General features: G+C 42.8%; 2 protein-coding genes across 2 annotated transcripts in view; both read right to left on the reverse strand.

Annotated features, from left to right (window-relative positions):
- Positions 1-602: 602 nt before the first annotated feature.
- TIMM13 (translocase of inner mitochondrial membrane 13) lies at positions 603-1,386 on the reverse strand. Its single transcript, XM_072845745.1, has 3 exons — positions 1,146-1,386; positions 912-980; positions 603-835 (listed from the first exon to the last, which is right to left on the reverse strand). Exons 1-3 carry the CDS (start codon positions 1,281-1,283, stop codon positions 737-739), a joined length of 306 nt encoding a protein of 101 aa, XP_072701846.1. The 5' UTR covers positions 1,284-1,386; the 3' UTR covers positions 603-736.
- Positions 1,387-3,719: 2,333 nt separating this feature from the next.
- Positions 3,720-20,915, reverse strand: part of LMNB2 (lamin B2) — a 42,569-nt gene continuing 25,373 nt past the window's right edge. Inside the window, exons 6-12 of the mRNA XM_072845227.1 lie at positions 14,402-14,527; positions 13,983-14,203; positions 13,081-13,372; positions 12,453-12,560; positions 11,494-11,613; positions 10,272-10,373; positions 3,720-9,042 (exon numbers count right to left, since the gene is read on the reverse strand). Coding sequence (XP_072701328.1) covers positions 9,001-9,042; positions 10,272-10,373; positions 11,494-11,613; positions 12,453-12,560; positions 13,081-13,372; positions 13,983-14,203; positions 14,402-14,527 — 1,011 coding nt within the window. The 3' untranslated portion in view covers positions 3,720-9,000. The remainder of the gene's footprint in view (positions 9,043-10,271; positions 10,374-11,493; positions 11,614-12,452; positions 12,561-13,080; positions 13,373-13,982; positions 14,204-14,401; positions 14,528-20,915) is intronic.

The raw sequence follows: 20,915 nt of genomic DNA on the forward strand, positions 1-20,915 counted from the left end.
CTCAAAAAAAATGATGCCTAGAAGGTAAGCTCCAAGATGGAAAGTCTGTGCCAGAGCCAAACCAGAAGTTACAGAGTATCGCAGCCACACAACACATTTTATTCTATAAAGAAATCAACCTAAGCACTTCCTGACCCTTTTCATCCCCAGCTGTACTTTTACAACTATTTGCAAGGCTGTGCTGCAAACCTAATAAGAGCTCCCCAACACACTGCTTGAGCTGAGTCAAAGCCTATGAGCTCAAAAGTGAGCCCCCACATACAGCTATACAAATACAAGGGAAGAAAGAGCCACGTGTGGCATGTGGAGCATCTCATGGCAGCTTTTCCACTGATTAAAAGGGACTGGGTAACTACCTGATGGCTGGGTCCATGCTTGCTTCCTGGGCAAGGGGACTGTGTTGCTGGCTTGGACCCCCTTTTCCACAGAAGGCTCCTTGCCTCTTGCAGCCCTTTCAGCAGGCATTTATCAGCTGCTATATGCCTTGGCCAGTCTGGACTGTTGGGAAGGGCATGAAGCAAACCAAGCAGCTCACGGTGGCTCTCAAGGCTGGAAAATTCACTCGCTCCTGGGGCTGGTGCTAATAAAAGCCAACGGATGCAAAAGGTTCAGCGAGGGTTTATTGCTCTGCCATGGCAGGGGCTGGAAAGGCAGCAGGATTTCGCCCCCAACCACCTGGACTGGCCGCTCGTCCCTTCCCCACATGGTCCCTCCCCGGTCCAGGAGCCGGGGTGCTTCACATGTTGGCTCTCTCCCGCTGCAGCCGAGAGTTGTAGGCTCGGGAAACCGTGTTCCAGGCGTCCATGTACCGGTCCATGCACATGGCGATGCACTTCTGCGGGACAGAGACCCCTCAGCGGTCGCCCCGGGGGGTGGCCCGCGGGTCCCCGCTTCTCCCCGGCCACGCTCACCTGCTCCGAGTTGTCCAGCGCGCCGCCGGGCTTCCCGATGCACTTCCGAAAGCACTTGTCCGTCATGCGCTGCGGAGAGAGGCCGTGAGAGGGGTCGCGTCCCCCGCCCCGCACTGCTGAGGGGCAGCGGCACGGCCGGGCTCCCCCGGGCCGCAGGGCAGCCCCCCGCAGCCCAGCACGGAGCGGGAGCGGGAGCGGGACAGCCCCCGCCCGCCCCCCGCGGCCCCTCCTGACCTGCAAGAGCTCCTGTGCGTTGGCCACGGCGATCTGCACCTTCACCTGCTCCATGATGAGCCCCGGGTCCAGCTTCCCCCCACCGCCGCCCCCGGAGCCGAAGTCGGAGCCGAAGTCGGAGCCGAAGCCGCCCTCCATGCCGCAAAGTCACCGCGGGCGGCGGCCCCCACGCTGCCGGCGAAATGGCGCCTCGCCGGGACTACGGCTCCCAGCGTGCACCGCGCCCGGCGGGCGGGGCGGCCGCCGGACGGCACCGCCGCTCCCAGAGCGCACCGCGCTGCTCTCCCCTCCGCCGGGGGCGGGGGGGCCGGGCGCTCTGTGCAGCGGCTGGGGGCGGCGGCGGGGCTCGGGCCACCGGTGTCGCCTCAGCGAAGCCGGAGCCGGGGCGGCGAGGGCGGGCTGGGGCCCGCGAAGGCCGCGGGGGCGGGCCTGCTCCCCGCCATGCCCGGGGCGGGGCGGGAATGGGACGGGGGGGACGCGTGTACCACCGCGCCTCGTGGCCCCGCCGGGCACGGGGGTGAGGGCAGCGGGTCGCGGCCCGTGTCGGGATGCCTTTTGCTGTCACCACCGACTGTGGTGGAGGTGGCCCTGAGAAAGATGTTAAGTCCGGAGGCTGGAGGCGCGCCCGCACCACCCGCGGTGCTGGGGCCAGGGGCGGCTGGGGGTGCGGTTCCCCGGGCTGCCAAGTAACGCCCCAGCTTCGTGCTCCCCAGCGGAGCAAGTGCGGGAGGCTGGGTATGGAGCTGGGCTGGGCTGGGCTGCCCGCCAGACCCGGGACGTTTTGCGGGTTGAATACAGCACAGCATGTAAGTATCGGGTTTTCAGCGCAGCCCCACACAGGCAACAGGAAGGTACCGGCTTTACCACAGAGGAAAATGCTGCACAACTACATCCTGACGTGAAATACGAGCATTATGATCTAGGCTCCCTACAGAGAGCAGCTCCCAGGTGAATTTTCTCTGGAATTAATTCTGTCCTTTGAGGCTATGATGATGGTTCGCTCTGCCTTAGATGGCTCTGGTAAGAGGCTCATACCCTTAAAGACTGCATTAATTCCACAATGGTATATCCTCCATCAAGTAAGAATGTAAGAATGCTGTGGGAGTTGGCAGAAGCAAATGGGAGACGATAACGCTACAGAGCTTTTTCCAGGAGTAGATGTGATGTACAGAAAGGAGATCGCTCCTCGCCTCTCTGTGAGACAAGGAACTGAGCATTACAGCAGAGCTAAAGCCAAAACTACCCTCATCTTCACTAGCTAGAGCCCACCTCAGAAGAGAGAGTATTGTAAACCATATTGTAACCAGATGTAACCAAAATGATTAGTTCATTCTTTTGTAACTAAGCAACATAGAGATAGGAGCAGGGTAGACACTGCTTTAATGTTGTGTTTGTACACCTATGGCTATGGATGTGCTGCTATGCCCAAAGACAATTGGACGAGGAGTAGTACGGTCATGCTGCTGTGTTCCCAGTACAGCCCCAGCCCATCTTGACAACGAGTCGAGGGTGGTTAGAATAATTGGTTTGGGTTAAGGGTGCCAAATCATTGTTAGGGACCGTGCACCATGAAGAAGGGGAGCAAGTTACATAAGCAAGGTGGGATTGCGCACGTCCAGAAGAAGGGGTCGACTAAAGGACACACCAGTACAACCACCGAGGACCACCAGAGACCCCCACAGAAGCCCCTTGGAGCTCAAGGACACATGTGCAATGACCATGGGAATATGATAATTGGTTCTGGGAAACAGAATGAATATGCATGATCATTCTGGGAAGTGTGATGCATATGTATGTATGCATATGCCTATCTGATGCATATGTATGTAATTGGACAATATAAGTTTTGGCTGATGTAACCTGCGGTATGCACGCTAGGTGGAACGAGCCCCTGTGCATCTGGCACCATAATAAAGAATGCCTGCTTCTTCATACTACATTGGTGTTAAGGAGTTTGATTCCCGATTTTGGTGACAATATCATCCTGGCTGTGGGTCTGTCCACTTGAAAAAGAAACCATTCCTACACCTTGCAGAATTATCAGCTAGTGCTAATGATGGGGTAGTTGCCTATGGTACAAGTTTATGAGTACAGACTAGTGAAAAGAAATGGACTGGAAATTGAGCTAGGCTAACAATGAACACAGCAGCTCACAGCAATGCTTCAGCCCATTTCCTAGTTCCTAAGAATCAATCACTGCCCCAGCTCAGTATCTGCTCTTGTTCTCTCAAGTCCAGATCAAGTGGGCTAAATGGAACCCAGGCCTTCAGTGCAGGGGCCATAGAGGTCAGCAGGGTGAGGAGAAAGGAAGGGGAAGTTTATCTGCTCCAGCTACTCAAGTTCTTCCCTCTGCTTTTCAGGACAGCACTTTCCATGAGCACTGCATCCGTGCACAGTTCAAAGGAAAGCATTCATTTGCTTCCGGAGCACACCACACACTTCAGCTGGTCTCTTTCAGGAGTGCAGATAGCTCATTGTCCCCTATCTCTCTACACACAGGAAGGTCCCTTGGGATGAATCATCTCAAACAGCCCATATGGCCTCTGTGTTGGTTAAATGAAACAAGGAAACAAATAAAATGCAAAACATTTATTCGAGTGTGTTGTACAAAAAGTTTCCAGTCATAAAATGTATATTACAAATCATTGAAAAAGACAAGACATTTGGCATGCATATTCTAGAAAGAAAAAAACCCACTTTGAAATGATAAAGTCTAGATTCATTATGTAGTTTTCATAAGTTCCATGTGAACATTTTCATCATTTTGTCTTTGTATTTCAATTTGCAACCTTTTTCACAATTCCTTATTTTAAAAACTTGAACCTTCCAAAAACTCATCTGCAGCAGCTGACCCGAGGTGGTCAGTTAAACTGACCAGTGACCTAGAAACAGAGCTATCTAAATAAAGATTGTGTTTAAAAAAAAAAATTAAAAAAATCACAATTCAAGTCACAAGGCATCACTGTTATGAAAATAAGAGTTCAACTGAGAAGGTACTATTGTGCCCAAATGGAAAGCATTTTGGCTTAAACTTGTTTAAAATAGCTTATTGCTTGTAATTTTAGTGTAAGGATGATCTGGGTAGCTGGAATACACAATTACATCTACCTTATCAACACAGAATTGTCACTTCATTAAAAGCTAACTAGAAAATTTGGAAGTTCAATAAAACACATTTTATTTTCCTGAACTCCAAGTCAATTCACTGCTTGTGCTATTCTGAACGGAGTCTTTAAATATTAAGCATTCTGTTAACTCTCTAGACCTTAGCATTTCAAGAAAGGCATTATGTTTACAAACAATAATTGCATGTAAATATGGTCTTGTATAAAAAAAACCTTTCAATTATTTTAAACTGGTTTAAAGCTAAGCATATTGAAGGGCAAATAAAAATTCTGTTTCCCAGGCCATTTTAAGTGAGAAAAGAAACTCTCCAATATAATTTGTCTTGACATTTAGCTAAAACAATGCTTTGAAAAATGCAATCGCTATCTCACCTTCCACTCACTGGTTTACAAGGCTTTGTTTCCTGCCTACACAGGGTTTGGACCCAACAGTGGCAATAAAACGCAGTATCAAATGTGGATAATGCCTTTGTTTAGAGGTAAGACTTTCAAAAGAAGATACAGAAAGAAGAGATAGAATGGCTTAACAGTGAGGAAGTGAGAGAAGTGGCTACAAGAGGTATAAAACATACAGCATGCATGTTTTCATACAGCATCAAAATTTCTGATGCACACAAAAGAAACATTCTCAAATGTTCTGGGGTGTAGAGAAGATTTCTACAAGCTGCTTCTAACTAACCCCTGTTCAGGTTGCAGTTAAAGGGCCTTTATACAGGATGAGCATTAAAAAGAAGAAAAAAGGGTGTATAAAAACAGTAAGATCCCTGAACTGAACATGAGGTGTCCCGTTGCTCAAGGATATACATGCACATTAAGTGATCTCCTTTCACAGTATGGTCTGCTTCACACTGCAATACAATTTTCTTGACTAATACAAGCTGCAGACAAGCTCGTCTGGCTTTTACATTACAGGTCATGGGAAGCAGATCTTTATTTTCTTCCTGAGACTTTTGGTTCCTGCTACAAACACAAACTATACCAGCCAACTCCCATCTAATCGCAAAATGGTGCTGAAGACAAGTGATCAATGCATCAGTGTAAACTATGGTCTTTGCCAGGGCAAATCTAGAGTCCCAAACTAGCCTAAGTAGAGACACTGGGAAATAAAGCTGTGCAGCAACAAAGGAATCATAGCCACTCTATTACTCGGAATAAGTCACTGCAACACAACAGCTACAGTTACAAATATAGAAACAAGGGAGAAGGAAGTGGCATGAAATGTCAGAGGCTCTCTGTAACTGTATCTCACACTGCAGGACACCACGTTACCGATGGTTCTGCAGGTGGATGGACTTGTTCTGACACAAGCGTTTTCACATGGTACAAACTTAGGAGTAGGTAGTACGTGTTAATCATATTTTATATGATACTCTTATGATCTACACAACAAAAAGATTGGCTTAACTATTCTGCTGCAGTTATGCTGTTATTCTTTCCCCCTCTTAACCAGTGAGAATAATTTAGCAATAATTTTTATGATTTCATCCAGAATAAAGTTGTTTGCTTATTTTTCTGGAATAAGACATCCATATGGGTGGTTACACTCAAGTAACTACTCTGATAAAACCTATACTGGTTAATTTTCCTAATCAGAGAAGCCTTAAAATAATTTTTTTCCTGACAAGTCATATTATTTCTCCTTGAAGCTCTACACCTGGTATCAGACACTGGAGTAGAAATGCTGACTATCCTCCAGCTTCTTCAAGAGTGGTTGACATAGAGGATCAAACAGGAAAAGGAGGGCAAGGGGCACTGGATTTTATTTGAACAAAAAGCTTTAATTATCCTGAAAAAAAAAATACTTGAAAGACAGAAAAGAAAGAAACAATGCTTTTTGGTTTGGTAAAGCCAAAAAGCTCCCAGTATGGAGCACCAACCTTAAAGGGATAGTGCCATTACACTGAAGCTCAGCATCAACAGGAAGAGGAAAGGATGGTGTCTAGAGAAGATGCACACACAAAAAAGAAAGTACACATAGAATACAGTAGTTTTTCTGTGTCTTGTAATTTACAGCTAGGAATTATTTCTCATATTTTTAGTAGCCTTTTAGAAAGCACTTGTGGTGACAGAATTACACACATTTAGATTGATGGCATTCAGCTTTTCCCACAGTGTCAATCACTGTTTTATATGAACACCTGTATATACCTAAACATGGTACTGAAGAATAAAATAAACTGTTCCCAAAGTTATAAAGGACACAGTTCCAAATCTAAGGACAAATTCTGCAGACTGTTACAGAAGGGCACAGTGCTCATCACAAGAGATCTGCAAGCACCAGTCCTTAAGGCTACAAGAAGACACATTCCCCATACAGTAGCTGTGAAGAAAACTATGGCTCAGGTAGCAAGAGGTTTTTCCTCATTCAAGCTGCCTTTCCTAGCCCATTCTTTACAGAAAAAAAAAAATCACAGAAAAAAAATGCAACTGAACTACACACTAATTGCTTTAGTATTTAAGATCACAGAACAATCTTAAATTTACAGGACAATCTTAAAGAAGAATAAGCAATCTGAAAACTGGCCAATGTAAAAAAAATAAATACAGATCTTTAGAAAAAAAAAAGCAAAAAGCCCTCAAACATTATGTAAGTATATCATAGAAGCTGTGGGTCAGAAAGGGAAATGCTGTCCAGTGGTTGGAAGGTGCATTGCAAAACTACTTTTACATTGATTGCATTCATTTGCATAACAACAAATTAAAAAAAGGTAACTGATAACAGTATGTCTGAGAAACATAATTTCACTAGATACATTTTACAGAGAAATAGACATGATTTACTACATAGTTAACCTTCTACTCAAGCAGAGTGGGAAACTCACATTAGAAAAACGGCTAAGTACATCAATAAAGTTATCCCATTAGCCCAAAAACAGCCAAATCTTCATACTGCTTTTTTGTAATGGATCTTCTCATAATAGACTAAAACATAATTCTAAATTTGTATTAGTTTAACTTCAGTAATTCAGTCATCCCACTCAAAGAAAAGTAGTATATTTGATTTATTTTTAAATGGCAAAATAAATCCCTAAGCTTAAAAAAAACCCCTTTTGTTCCCACCCTGCTTGCATTACAAAGCCATCAGTCAAAGCCACTAAACTGACTTTCTAGGTTATATCTGTCAGTCACAATACTGTTCAGAGAACATAATGTCCAAAAGCCACCGAAAACATCCAAACCCTGTAGCTTGTTTGATGAGTCTAAACTATTTGAATGACAAGATGAGAGTTCAAGAGTGCAGGTAAAAACAGGATTCTACGCTGGCATCAAATGGTATCCAAATTTTGTATCCAAACTAGTTACTAGTGGAAAAGACATTTGCTTGTACAGTAGCCAATACGTTCTTTGGAGCAGTCAAGTATTTTTTTCCTAGTGCTTAAAGATGCACTACTATATGAACACTAACCCTTACGGGAGTCAGAGTTATCTCCACAGAAATGCAGCAGAAGAAACCTTAAGCTAAAGGGGCACTGTCAGATACAAAATGCATCATACTGAAATAAAAATCACCTGCTGCTCATACAAAGCATTTTTTAATAAAAAGCATTATTCTCCCTTCACTCACTGTTAGACTTTACTTGGAGCATTTGAACATTGCAAAGCAATGCTTATGTCCTAAACTACAGCAGTTCCTTTTAACTTTTTAAAGAGTCATTAAACTATTTCTGTACTATTTTTGCAAATACTGATCCTTAAGATGTCTGACAATGCCCCTTTGAACATATGAGAAGTATGAACAAGCTGCATCTAGCTCTGATTTTAAGTCAACATTTACACAGGATAACCTTTAAAATCCCCAATATTTATCATTGCCAAAAGTAAAAATATTTTTAACAACTAAATCTTAATCATTCTGTTTAATGCTGAATGTCAAAAGCATTAAATAATTATGCTTAACATCACAAATACTGTACATCACAACTTGCTTCCATGATTTAACAAGGTCTCATTTGTGACAATGTCAAAATCCCCTGAAAAATAAAGTTAAAACTCTGGTTTTGACACTTCCATACGTTAAGATGGTGTATATATTCAGTAAGCAGAACCCATCATTCTCCATCTTCTGAAATAATGATATGGAGCTAAGGTGTTGACAGACTTAGATGTTTTTACCACTAGGCTGTCAAATCATGGAGTAGGTCCTGATTGATGCCACGGTCCTGAGCCAAGAATGTCTCAAATGCAACTTCCCTTTGGTGGAGTAGCATTTTTAATGAACCTGCAGTCTAATTTTCCTAAGCTGAACACTGCTGAGGCTACCAGGCAAGATACTACCATCTCTTAAAGTATGGAGGAAACACTACTGCGGATCTCTCCTGGGGCCCTGCAGATGAACATGCTTTCTTAAAACTTTTAAGTTATCCTGGTTATATATGCAATTATAGATTTACCATACACTCAAGGAGTCTCATCCCATTTTAGCTAAAAGTTTCTCTTCTGCTGCAGGTTTGTACGTAAGACTTTAAACTCTGTATGGGGAAAAATGCTGTATTCCAATATAGTGTTTCAACAAAGAGGGAAAAATAAAGAAATCTATTAAAAATTCTAGCAGTTTTGTTCAGTAAAGGTTTTTTTTGATTTTTTTTTTATAAAAATGTACCAAGGAGTAAACTTCAAAGAAATCAGATGATGCATATAAAAATAGTTTTCAGTGGCTCTGGAGGGAAAAAATAGCAAAAATAAAAGGAAATAAATGAAAAAAATCAGCAAATAATAGGTTCTTTTTTTCTTCACATCACTGAGCATCCTCTAGAGGTTGTTCTGGGATCCCCCTAAAACAAGACAGACATAGTTGAACTCAATTCTTACTAGCTTTTCATATCATAAGCCTAGACTCTGGTTATCATCTCAGTTGTTAAAAACATTTTTTTTGTAGTTTAGTTATATTCAGGGAATGTCACAACTACAGAGAAAGCATAGCACACGTCACAGTCTACTGCCAGGATTAAGACACCTCTACTCTGGTTGTGGTTTTCTACAATGGGTTGATTGGTTTATCTCCACACTTTCAACACTAATACAGATGACAAATGAAAATCATTATGTCATGAGCTTTAGAACAGGAAGTTCCTTCCTTTATTTCAAATTATGTTTCCATCTGAGAGAGATCTATGCTGCATAGCTGCTGCTTTGGGTAAAAAAAAAAAGTTTGTTTCAGCTGCTTTATACTACAAATACACTGCTCAATCTCCTGGAGACCAAAAAAGTTTTCAGAACTCAACTTCAAACCTGCACAGAATGAGTTCTTTGTGAAAAGAGCTACTAATGGCCACTGATCAGGAGAACAAATCGCTTGAGTTAGAAATAAATTTAAAATATTTTCTGGTATCACCTGTATGAACTATCTTTCTCCTTTTCACTCTGCCAACTGCTGGTCAGTTATTTCACAGTACTTAACTAAAGGTTATGAAAACATACAGTTGTTATTATTAAGAAAAAACAAGTTTATTTCAGATGTAGCAGGTATATACTATCAGAAAATAAACCAATAAGCTGAAGCTTGCAGCAACAGAAGCACTCCCCCTTTCCTGGTTCTTAGTGGTTATATTTCCCAATGGTTACATTTTGCTTACAGCAAGAATGCCACAGAGTCTCTTCTATAGAGAAGCAAATACTGGAATGGGAGGAACACTGACTGCTAAAACTAATCTTACTAACCCTAAAAATAGTCTACGTCATTGCGATGCTGTAAATCTGTGATCTGTCACATACTTCCATGGATACCCTGGCATCTTGACCTGACACTAGCCACTGCTTGAGCTGTAACATTGATTCAAGCAGCAGTTCCTGGAAGAATCGCTCACATCATACTCTCTCTCTGCATTGTAGTAATGCTGCAGGGTTGCAAGCCACTTTGAGATTGTCCTCTGCAAGCATCCATTGGAAAAATGGACCAGGAAGCTCAGAGCTGGCAAAAGTTGAAGGGACCTCCCCTAAATCTTATGCCTGATTAATCCAACAAACAAGGCATGAGTTAAACATCTGGTCTGCATCGTATTACCTGCTGGTTGAAAAGGTCTTCCTCTCCAAACTCTGCTTCATCGTCTTCCTCTTCATTCTCTCGCACCACTACTGATTTAGTAACACTTCTCACTGCAACTTCCTACACAAAATGACAGATGAGATGGCCAGTAGATTACACAAATAGTCAGTATGATTACACAGCATTAAGAATATTCCTAATTTCTACTAAATAGTCTATATCAATTGCATATATCAATTATCAGGACGGTCTTCCAAACCAGGCACTAAAAAGAATTCTAGAACCCCAGGAAGCTTCCTTTATTACTAAATTATGTTTAACACTTCTTAGTAGTAAGAAATTATTCTGCACACTTGCACCCTTGAAATCATAGGTGCAAATTTCTACTTGTGGAAAAAGTCGCCCTAAACACACTTCTAAGCAGGGATACTAAAGGTAACCACAGTGGGAATGGACATGGATTTGAAATTTTTTCAGATACTAGTTTAACCACTTCTATTTGAATACTAAGCCAGTTAGCTTTCTATTTGTACAAGTGACCCTCCCTCCTACCTTGTCCTGTGCTGCTGCTGTTCCTGCACAAAGTGCTTCCATAGAATTGCCAGCAAGAAAGGCAGCATGAAAACTGATACAATTGTGGTCTGTTTCACCTTCCTATTTCTATCAGATCACTGGGACAATGGCACATTTATGAATAACAGCCAAAGCACGATCCTCCCTTGCAGGAGTCTTCTGCAGGGATGGTTTTAAAAAAAAATCACTTGTGGGCAGATGTAGGACAATGCAGAATACACAGAATCTGTGCCAAATGAAAAATTCTGATACACTGCCAACATTGAAAGGACAGCTATCTTCCTACATGAATATTTACATTGCATCCCAGAATATTGTAGCTACTATATACTGTAACTTCGAATCACCAGCAATAATTATTTTGTCTCTTCTGAAAATACATACTCAAATTCCAAACACATTCTCTACTAGCAGGGTGTTTTTTTCTAAAATAGGAAAAAAGCCTATGGATGTAATCAGGATGATGACCACAGTTTTCCAAAATTTCCCCAAAATCCCAGAGATATGTACAGATATTTAATTATTTCAGTGTTATAAACTGTCTTATTTTAGAAGGCAATAGGGGAGATCTTAAAATCAGGATTTTTTCATCGTTGCCCCCCACCCCCCAACTGAAGAGTTAGGGAGATAACCCAGCCCACAGCTTTTTTCTACAGACACAGCCTACCTCTCCTTCAGAGTTTACGAGGTATGTGCGGATATTTCCTCCAGTGCCCCAGCTGCCTTGATTCTTCCACACAAGAACAGAAGGGGGACTATGAGATACACCTGCATCTGCACCCCAAATCTAGTGAGGAAGACATTCTGTAATTAGCTATTTACACACATTTTATTTTTAAATATACAGAACCCCCTAATTCTCCTACTTCTCTCTACATACCAGTTTTGTTTCTGAATTCCAATGGTAGTTTTACTCTGCTTTTACCTACACCATTACTTGTAGTAAGGTATTATTCTCAGTCTACAACAAAAAGTAACACTAGCCATTAAAAAAAACAAACAAGAGAAAAAATTTATCTAATATTGCAGTCATCAATTCTTTTCTGTATACACAAATTTCTCCTACCACTGTCTCAATGACTATACTGTATGGAGCCAAGACATAAAATGCAGCTTGTAGTGTATCAATTTAATGTTTTATATGTTTTATCTGAGCAATTGATACTTAAATAGAAATAGTTGGAACTGATTAGAAGACAGACATTTTTTTCTTCTGAAAGAACATCTGTTGCAGACTGAAAATAAAATACAAAATTATAGAAAAGCAGCCTTTCTACTACAGTTAAGGCTGAGAACATCTAGTCTTAACTAAAGTCTACTAGACTGAGTGAATGCTCTGATATGTTCCTATTTCATTAAGAGCTTAAGCAGGATTCCAAACCTGGGCAAAGGTGTTTGAAAACAAACAGCCCTTGACCCACTCCTCAAAATACCTTTTTCTTCAACTTCCTCTGTGCCAATTCAATTTCTGTTCTGCATTTTTATAACTGAAATCCTCCTCCTCTAAAGCGAGAGCCATGAAACCATAAGTCACACACCAAGTCGGGCTGTACCAAACATCAGATTTACAACTGCCACAGCATCAACAAAAGAGTTTGTTGTTGATGTATTGTAAGCATAACTTACTGTTACGGTCTGCCCAGCTCTGAGGACATACTTAGCAGTAAATTTGTAAGCAATTTCTTCTCCATCTCCAATTTGTCTTTTCAGTCTCCAGTTACCCAAAGACTGATCCTAATGGAGAGAGTCATAAGGTTATTTAGGGTGAGCAAAACAGAGCAAACATGCATCAGAGCTTTCTCTAGGTCTCTTTGTTATTAGAATAATGTGAATATAAATTTATTTACATGGTTGTTAGACTTCTGCATTCTAACTTGAAAGTATTTTTCTATACCACTAATAGTCTAAAGTGTAAATCCCATAAGGTCATTCAGCAAAATTTAGAGAGACACACATTTCACACAAAAAAGTTCTGCTAGAGCCAGCAAGGCTATTTACATGAGCAAGGTACCAGCACACGTTTAGATATTTGGGACACAAACTATGTTCTCTTCCTGCAGCAAACATTACACTCGTGCTAGCACACTGTAACGCTCAACTTGCAAATGCTCCTGTTAATTATTGCAGGATGCTGCACCTTGAGATGTTGCTCCTGCTCTCCAAGTGACTCCACCTACTTGTGCTACAAAAGGCTGTGTAAACATTTCAATTTAGCTCCTCCTTCTTGTTTTCTAGGAGTTCCACTGACACTCACCTTCTCTGAGTTGTTCTTAAGTTGAACATATTTGCCCTCCAGGTCTACCTCTTCTATGCTGATACTTCCTGTAGCTGAAGCTTGCTGGGACATTTGGAAGCTACTGCTACTACTGCTGCCACTAATACTTCCAGTGCCAATTCCACTTGTTCCGCTGCCTGAGAGCTCCTCTGCTTCAATACGTTTTCTCTTGCCTCGGGAAGAGCGAACAAGTGAAGTACTGCTACTGCTGCTGCTGGAGGTAGCCCGAGAGACTGTCACACGGGAGGAGGGACTTGGAGAGAGCTTCAACCTTAATACAACAAAGCAAGCATTTTAATTAACTCATTCAGGGAACTACACACAAAGCAATCATGCTACAATATACTCAGGAACCAGACAGTAATATGCCCCAAGGCTGAAAGCAGCCTCACTGTGTGTGTCAGGAGGACTACATATAAGAGAAGGGAGGGGCTATCCATCCCTCAGAAATTTTCTGGTAGTATGATTATGTGACATGGAAAGCAGTGCTAATGAGAGCAACACAGATCACTTAACCCTCCCCTCCAGTATATCTACTACCTAACACACTATTCTTGGGCCACATCATTTAAAAACAGGAAAACAGAGAAGTATAAGCACTTAAGTAAAAAGATGAGATGAATGTCAAGCACAGAATGATATATTCTACTGTACTCTGAGACCACTATAAAAAAAACCAAAAGAAAATAAAGATGGTGTTCAGATGAGAACGCTTGCAAGTGTTCCGTGTAAGTGTTCCATGCAACATATTGTGGTGTGAAGCCAGTATGACTTCAGTGAAACAAAATCTGGGCGTTCCTGCTCAAGTGGTAAAAAATAAGCATAAGAAATGAAAATAACATCTCATAGTCCTAAGAAAAGAATATGGAATCTGTACGTACCTTTCCTCTTCTCCTTCCAGGAGTTTTCGGTAAGCACTGATTTCCATGTCCAGTGCTAATTTAACATCAAGGAGTTCCTGGTACTCTGTAAGCTGCTGCTGCATCTGGTCCCTCATTTCTGTCATTTCTCTCTCCTTTGCATCTAGCACCTTCCTAAATTTTTCACGCTCACCAGCCATCATTTCCTCCAATTCACGAATGCGATCTTCTGCTGCACTAGCCTAGGTAGACAGCACAATGGAAGACCCAATTGGCATCTATGTAGGTACAGTAAAAAAGTTAAAAATTCATCTCCCTCCCAAATAAACATAAAGATTTCTCTCCATAAAATTCAGAAAATATGAAGGGACAGAAATGTTAATATATCCACATAATACAGTGCTCTGTATTAAAGATGAAAGCAAATTTAGTCCCTTTACCTGTTTCTGAAGGCCAGAAAGCTGGTAGCTGAGAGCTTCTATTCTCATGCGAGCCTCCTTCAACTCCTCTCGAGCTGCACCAGCAGCTTTGTCATTCTGGTCAGAGGACAGTTTGGCATTCTCTAGCTGGAAGGCAAGTTTTATACAAGTCACTTGCATTGAGTTAGATATCCTGCAAATATCCTTTTGGTAAAAAATAGAAGCTATTTAATCTTAAATAATTTTAAATGGGAATCTGGTAAGTTTATGATAAGAATTGCATAACATTGAGGAAATGCCCTAAGGACCAGGAAAATCTGTTTCAGTCCTATTGCTATAGGATTTGCTTATGCTATTAAAAAAAATAGTCTATTAGCCCTTCCATTATACAAGCAGCCTTACAGTTTCCAAAAACTGAGGTTCATGGGATCACACTATCTGCCTGTTTGTCGTAAGAACAATCACACTGGGTCAGAGCAAAGGCTACCTAGTTCACATCCTGGTCTAACAGTTCCCTGGATGCCCAGGGACTAAGCTCAATAAAATATTCCACAGGTATTATGTATCAGCTGGCTATTTGCAACTCAGGGACTTCCTAAGCCAGAGACAGTATTTTGATGCTTACTATCTCTCAGTGGATCTTTCAGGCAGGAATTTGTCTCTGCTTTTTGAATTTATGGGGCAAGGAGTTTAGCTATATATTAATGAAGAGCAACCTTCTTCTGTTTCTTCTGAATCTGCCACTGGACATTCACTGTCCCTACTTCTGCTGAAAAATAATAAACAATCACTCCTCATTCACCTTCTCTGTGCTATTTATCCTTTTACAGACATCCACTGGATCTTTGCCTTCCCTCGCCTCATCTCTTTTCCCAGGTGAAGTTTTATTTTAAACTTTCCTCATGCAGGACCCGTTTCATACTCTTAATTGTCTTTGTTAGTCTTCTCTGTATTACTCTGTACTACCTTTTCAAGGTAAACCTACTTTCACTAAACCTACCTGCAGCACTCCAGATGACATCCTGCCCCAGAGGCAAAACAATGCTTTTGTTTGTATTCTCTTTCCCTAATAGTTGTCAACATTCAATTTGTTTTCAGTTTTTGTTAATTTCACCTAGAGAACAAGCTTCATTTCTAGTGGCTAATTTTAACCAAATCTGACAGAGCAACAAAGGAGCTCAAAGCTATTACATGGTAAGTTTCATCAAAGTAGGTAGCTAGAAAAAGCATCCTTTTCATGCCTTGCAGCTGGAGTTCAACAATTCTGCTACACACCATGGAATCCACCCAGGAACTAAACTGTCCCAATTCTAAGAACAGTTACAGGCAGAACATGTTCTTTAGCCACACAGCACAAAGCTTTATAAAATCAACCTTCATTAGCTCTGCTGTTCATTAGCTCTGGGTTCTGAGTAGGGAAGAAAACACACATAGAGCCTTCTTTAGGCTCAGGGTTTTGAAGGAACTTCAAGTCAAATATATACTCCATTAGTTCTTGTACAGTTTAAAATTAAAAATTATTTGAATGCTGACAACCATTCACTTCCACTATGCTGGCATAGTGCCAAATCCTCAGATTTAGAATTTCTATTGCTTATTGTCAAAGATCATGGTCAGAGCAAGAAGTGAGCTTTTACCCAAGACCCTCTCATCCTGGAGAAGTTCAGTGGCTAAACTTAACAATGTGCTTTGACATCATATTCCTTAACAGCTCAGGCTTTCTCTGAACAGGGACACATCTTTATCCAAAAATCCACAGAATGAAGTTCACAGCTAAGCCCGTTTTTCCCTTCACATTCCAACTTGATCCATAACAACCACCATCTTTTATGTACCGGGGAAAAAAAAAAAAAGCTTAATTTATTCACCCCTCTGTTCAAATCTTGTCACTTTTTCGTTCTCTAAGTCTGTATTTTGCAGACTCTTTTTTTTTTTCTACTAGGCATCTTCTACCCTGGATCTTCTTCAGACTGTGGCAAGTAATCAAAATACCTTGTTGTATAAAAATATCGTATGTTCCTAACTTCCGTGAATAATCGCAAGACTGCTAACTGTACTTAATTTTTGTTTTTAGTATCTATTATCTATATTGTTGCTGCCATAAGAAATAGTTAAATATTTGTAGATCAGTATTTCTCAAACTGTAAATCAAACCAAAGAATTCAAATGGAGTCTCAGTGAAGGGTAGGGGAGAACAATGTTACCAGCACCATAATTTCTCCACCACAAGAGAATTAGAAGTGGCTGTAATTATTGGCAAGTATTTTCAATAACCAGAAAACTGGCAGCTGCCTAATTCCTTCAGGTAGGGCAATGAATATTAAAAAAAACCAAACCACACCACACCAAAAAAACCCCCACCAAACCTATAACCAGCAATTGTACCAATAACAAAGCTGCTACTTCCTGACACGTCGACAGTGCAGGATGAACTGGGATTTGCCAACTCAGGATTTGCACAGGTGTGATGGATACACTTGACCCCTAGCAGTACTTTGATTCAGGCTGACTAGGGAGCAACAAGCCTCACATCCTCAGGGGGAACTGGCAAGCTGGAAAGGCCCTGCTTCACATACAAGGGAGTGAAGGCGTCTCGAAAATATTTCAAAAGGTGATTTTGAAACCCAGAAGTGCAAGATAACCAATGCACAGAACAAGATACCAGAGCTAAAACGAAGACATCTATCTTGTCTATACTATTGACTAGCAGACAACTACTTCACCCTATAAATAACTTCACCCTCAAATGGGCCCAATTTGAGCTCTCCCTGAATTGCAGCTGGACTGCACGCCAGGTGACTCTCCCCTTGAGCAGGGATGCCTCTCAAGGTTAGAGATTCCTTACCTGAGACTAAGAGGTCCTTCCTTACCCAAGGCAGAGAGATCCCTCACCCACAACAGATCCTTGGTAAGTGACTGGTAGCACGCTGAATTAATACTATGAAACATTACTAATCCATATAGCTACTCAATATTATTATAAACACTGTATGGATAATTCCATTAGACATAAGCTGTTAACGAAGTCTGAAACTAAAATTGGATCCAGCAACACCTAGGCTCCAAAAGGAGTTTAGAAAGCAAGGGGGTCCACTCTGAACCTCGTGACTCAACAGGAGGGTCCTCCTTACTCTTTGCGTCTCCGGTCTCTGTGTGAATCATTCTAACTCAATTTTCCTTTGTGTGTTCCTTCCATGCAGTAATTAATACGGTGAACCTTGCCACCAAACTTACTGAACCTTGTCAAACCACTGTTTGTTAAATTCCATCGAACTTACTGAACTCTGTCAAATTACTATTTTATCTCAATAAAACATTGCTGCTTCTCTCTTTTGAGAGAGGTGCATTCCACTCATCTGCAACAACAGGCAGATAAAGAAAGAGAGCGCAAATATTTTTAAGAAGTTTAAGCAGCATTCTCCTGGATTAAATTACTCCTCTGTTCACATTTCCCCTCTTCTCTGCTCTGCTGTGGTGAGACCCCACATGGAGTACTGCATCCAGCTCTGGAGTCCTCAGTACCGGAAAGACATGGACCTGTTGGAGGAGATCCAGAGGAGGGCCACAAAAATGATCAGAGGGATGGAGCACCCCCCTATGAGAACAGGCTGAGAGAGCTGGGGCTGTTCAGCCTGGAGAAGAGAAGGCTCCAGGGAGATCTTATTGCAGCCTTTCAGTACTTAAAGGCGGCTTATAAAAAAGATGGGAACAAACTTTTCAGTAAGGCCTGTTGCGATAGGACAAGGGGTTTCACACTAAAAGAGGGTAGATTTAGCCTAGGTAATAAGGAAGAAATTTTTTACAAGGAGGGTGGTGAAACACTGTAACAGGTTGCCCAGAGAGCTGGTAGATGCCCCATCCCTGGAAACATTCAAGGTCAGGCTAGACAGGGCTCTGAGCACCCTGATCTAGTTGAAGATGTCCCTGCTCACTGCAGAGGGGTTGGACTACATGAACTTTAAAGGTCCCTTCCAACCCAAACCATTCTGATTCCATGATTTCCAGTTTCCTTACCATGGTTTTCATCACCAAAGCTGGCCAAAATAGGTCCAATACCTTGCCTGAAGTTTGCCCACCACCACTGAAACCACAACTGCATCTAGTAATTTTCCAATCCAGAACTAACTTAGATCACTGAAATGTGATAAGGCTTACACACATTTAAGAGAGTATTGGGGCTAGTAAGAACATTGCAAAGGCCACAGTAAGAATAAAGTGACAATGCAACCTTAGACATGGAGCCCCTCTCAATATGTCCATATTAGTTTGCAAGCTATTAGTTTGTTTGTGAACAGAAAAGGACTTGTGGGTGATGTGACGGCTGGAGGCCATCTTGGGCACAGCAATCACAAAATGACAGAGTTTTCAGTTCCTGCAGAAGTAAGAAGGGGGGTCAGCAGAACTGCCACCTTGGACTTCCGGAGGGCAGACTTTGGCCTGTTTAGGAGACTGGTTGACAGAGTCCCTTGGGAGGCAGTCCTGAAGGGCAAAGGAGTCAGGGAAGGCTGGACACTCTTCAAGAGGTAAATCTTAAAGGCACAGGAGCAGGCCATCCCCATGCGCCAAAAGATGAGCCGGTGGGGAAGACCACCGGCCTGGCTGAACAGAGAGCTTTGGCTGGAACTCAGGAAAACAAGGAGAGGTTTTTTTGGAAGAAGGGGCAGGCAACTCAGGAGGACTACAAAGATGTCCTCAGGTTATGCAGGGCAAAAATTAGAAGGGCCAAAGCCCAACTAGAACTTAATCTGGCTACTGCCATAAAAGACAGTAAAAAATGTTTCTATAAATACATTAACAACAAAAGGAGGGTTAAGGAGAATCTCCATCCTTTATCAGACACAGCAGGAAACAAAGTGACAAAGGATGAGGGAAAACCTCAGGTACTTAATAGCTTCTTTGCCTCAGACTTTAATAGTAAGACCACTTGTTCTCAGGGTACCAGCCCCCTGAGCTGGAAGACAGGGACGGGGAGGAGAATGAAGCCCCCATAATCCAAGGGGAAACAGTTAGCGACCTGCTACACCACTTAGACACACACAAGTTTATGGGGCCAGATGGGATCCACCCAAGGGTATGGACGGAGCTGGCAGAAGTGCCCACCAAGCCACTTTCCATCCTTTATCAGCAGTCCTGGCTAACCAGGAAGGTCCCAGTTGACTGGAGGTTAGCAAATGTGACACCCATCTACAAGAAGGGCCAGAAGGAGGATCCGGGGAACTACAGGCCTGTCAGCCTGACCTTGGTCCTGGGGAAGGTTATGGAGCAGATCATCTTGAATGCCATCACGCAGCACGTACAGGACAACCAGGTGATCAGGCCCAGCCACCATGGGTTTATGAAAGGCAGGTCCTGCTTGACTAACTTGATCTCCTTCTATGACAAGGTGACCCGTTTAATGGATGAGGGAAAGGCTGTGGATGTTGACTACCTGGACTTTAGTAAAGCCTTTGGCACCAGTTCCCACAGCATTCTCCTGGAGAAACTGGCTGCTCGTGGCTTGGACAGGTGTACTCTTCCCTGGGTAAAAAAAAACAGCTGGATGGCTAGGCCCAAAGAGTTATGGTGACTGGAGTTTACCCCAGTTGGCAGCCAGTCACACGTGGTGTTCCCCAGGGCTCGGTACTGGGGCCAGTTCTGTTTAATATCTTTATCAATGCTCTGGATGAGGGGATCGAGTGCACCCTCAGTAAATTTGCAGATGACACCACGTTGGACAGGAGTGTTGATCTGCTTGAGGGTAGGAAGGCTCTGCAGGGGATCTGGACAGGCTGGATCGATGGGCTGAGGCCAATTGTATGGGGTTCAACAAGGCTCAGTGCCAGGTCCTGCACTCGGGTCACAAGAAGCCCATGCAACGCTACAGGCTTGGGGAAGAGTGGCTGGAAAGCTGCCCAGCAGAAAAGGACCTGGGGGTATTGGTTGACAGCCAGACAAATATGAGCCAGCAGTGTGGCCAGGTGGCCAAGAAGGCCAAGAGCATCCTGGCTTGTATTAGAAATAGGGTGGCCAGCAGGAGCAGGGAAGTGATTTTTCCTGACACTGGTGAGGCCACACCTCGAATACTGTGTTCAGTTTTGGGCCCCTTACTACAAGAGAGACATGGAAGTGCTGGAGCATGTTGAAAGAAGGGCAATGAAGCTGGTGAAGGGTCTGGAGCACAAGGCTGATGAGGAGCGGCTGAGGGAACTGGGATTGTTTAGTCTGGAGAAAAAGAGGCTCAGGGGAGACCTTATTGCTCTCTACAACTACCCGAAAGGAGGTTGTAGCGAGGTGGGTGTTGGTCTCTTCTCCCAAGTAACAAGCAATAGGACAAGAGGAAACAGCCTCAAGTTGCGCCAGGGGAGGTTTAGGTTGGATATTAGGAAAAATTTGTTCATTTAAAGGGTCGTCAAGCATTGGAACAGGCTGCCCAGGGAAGTGGTTGAGCCACCATCCCTGGAGGTATTTAAAAGACTTGTGGATGTGGTGCTTAGGGACGTGGTTTAGTGGTGGGCTTGGCAGTGCTAGGTTAACAGTTGGACTTGATGATCTTAAA

This window comes from Ciconia boyciana, chromosome 24 (assembly GCF_034638445.1).
Source record: "Ciconia boyciana chromosome 24, ASM3463844v1, whole genome shotgun sequence".
Taxonomy (NCBI): domain Eukaryota; kingdom Metazoa; phylum Chordata; class Aves; order Ciconiiformes; family Ciconiidae; genus Ciconia; species Ciconia boyciana.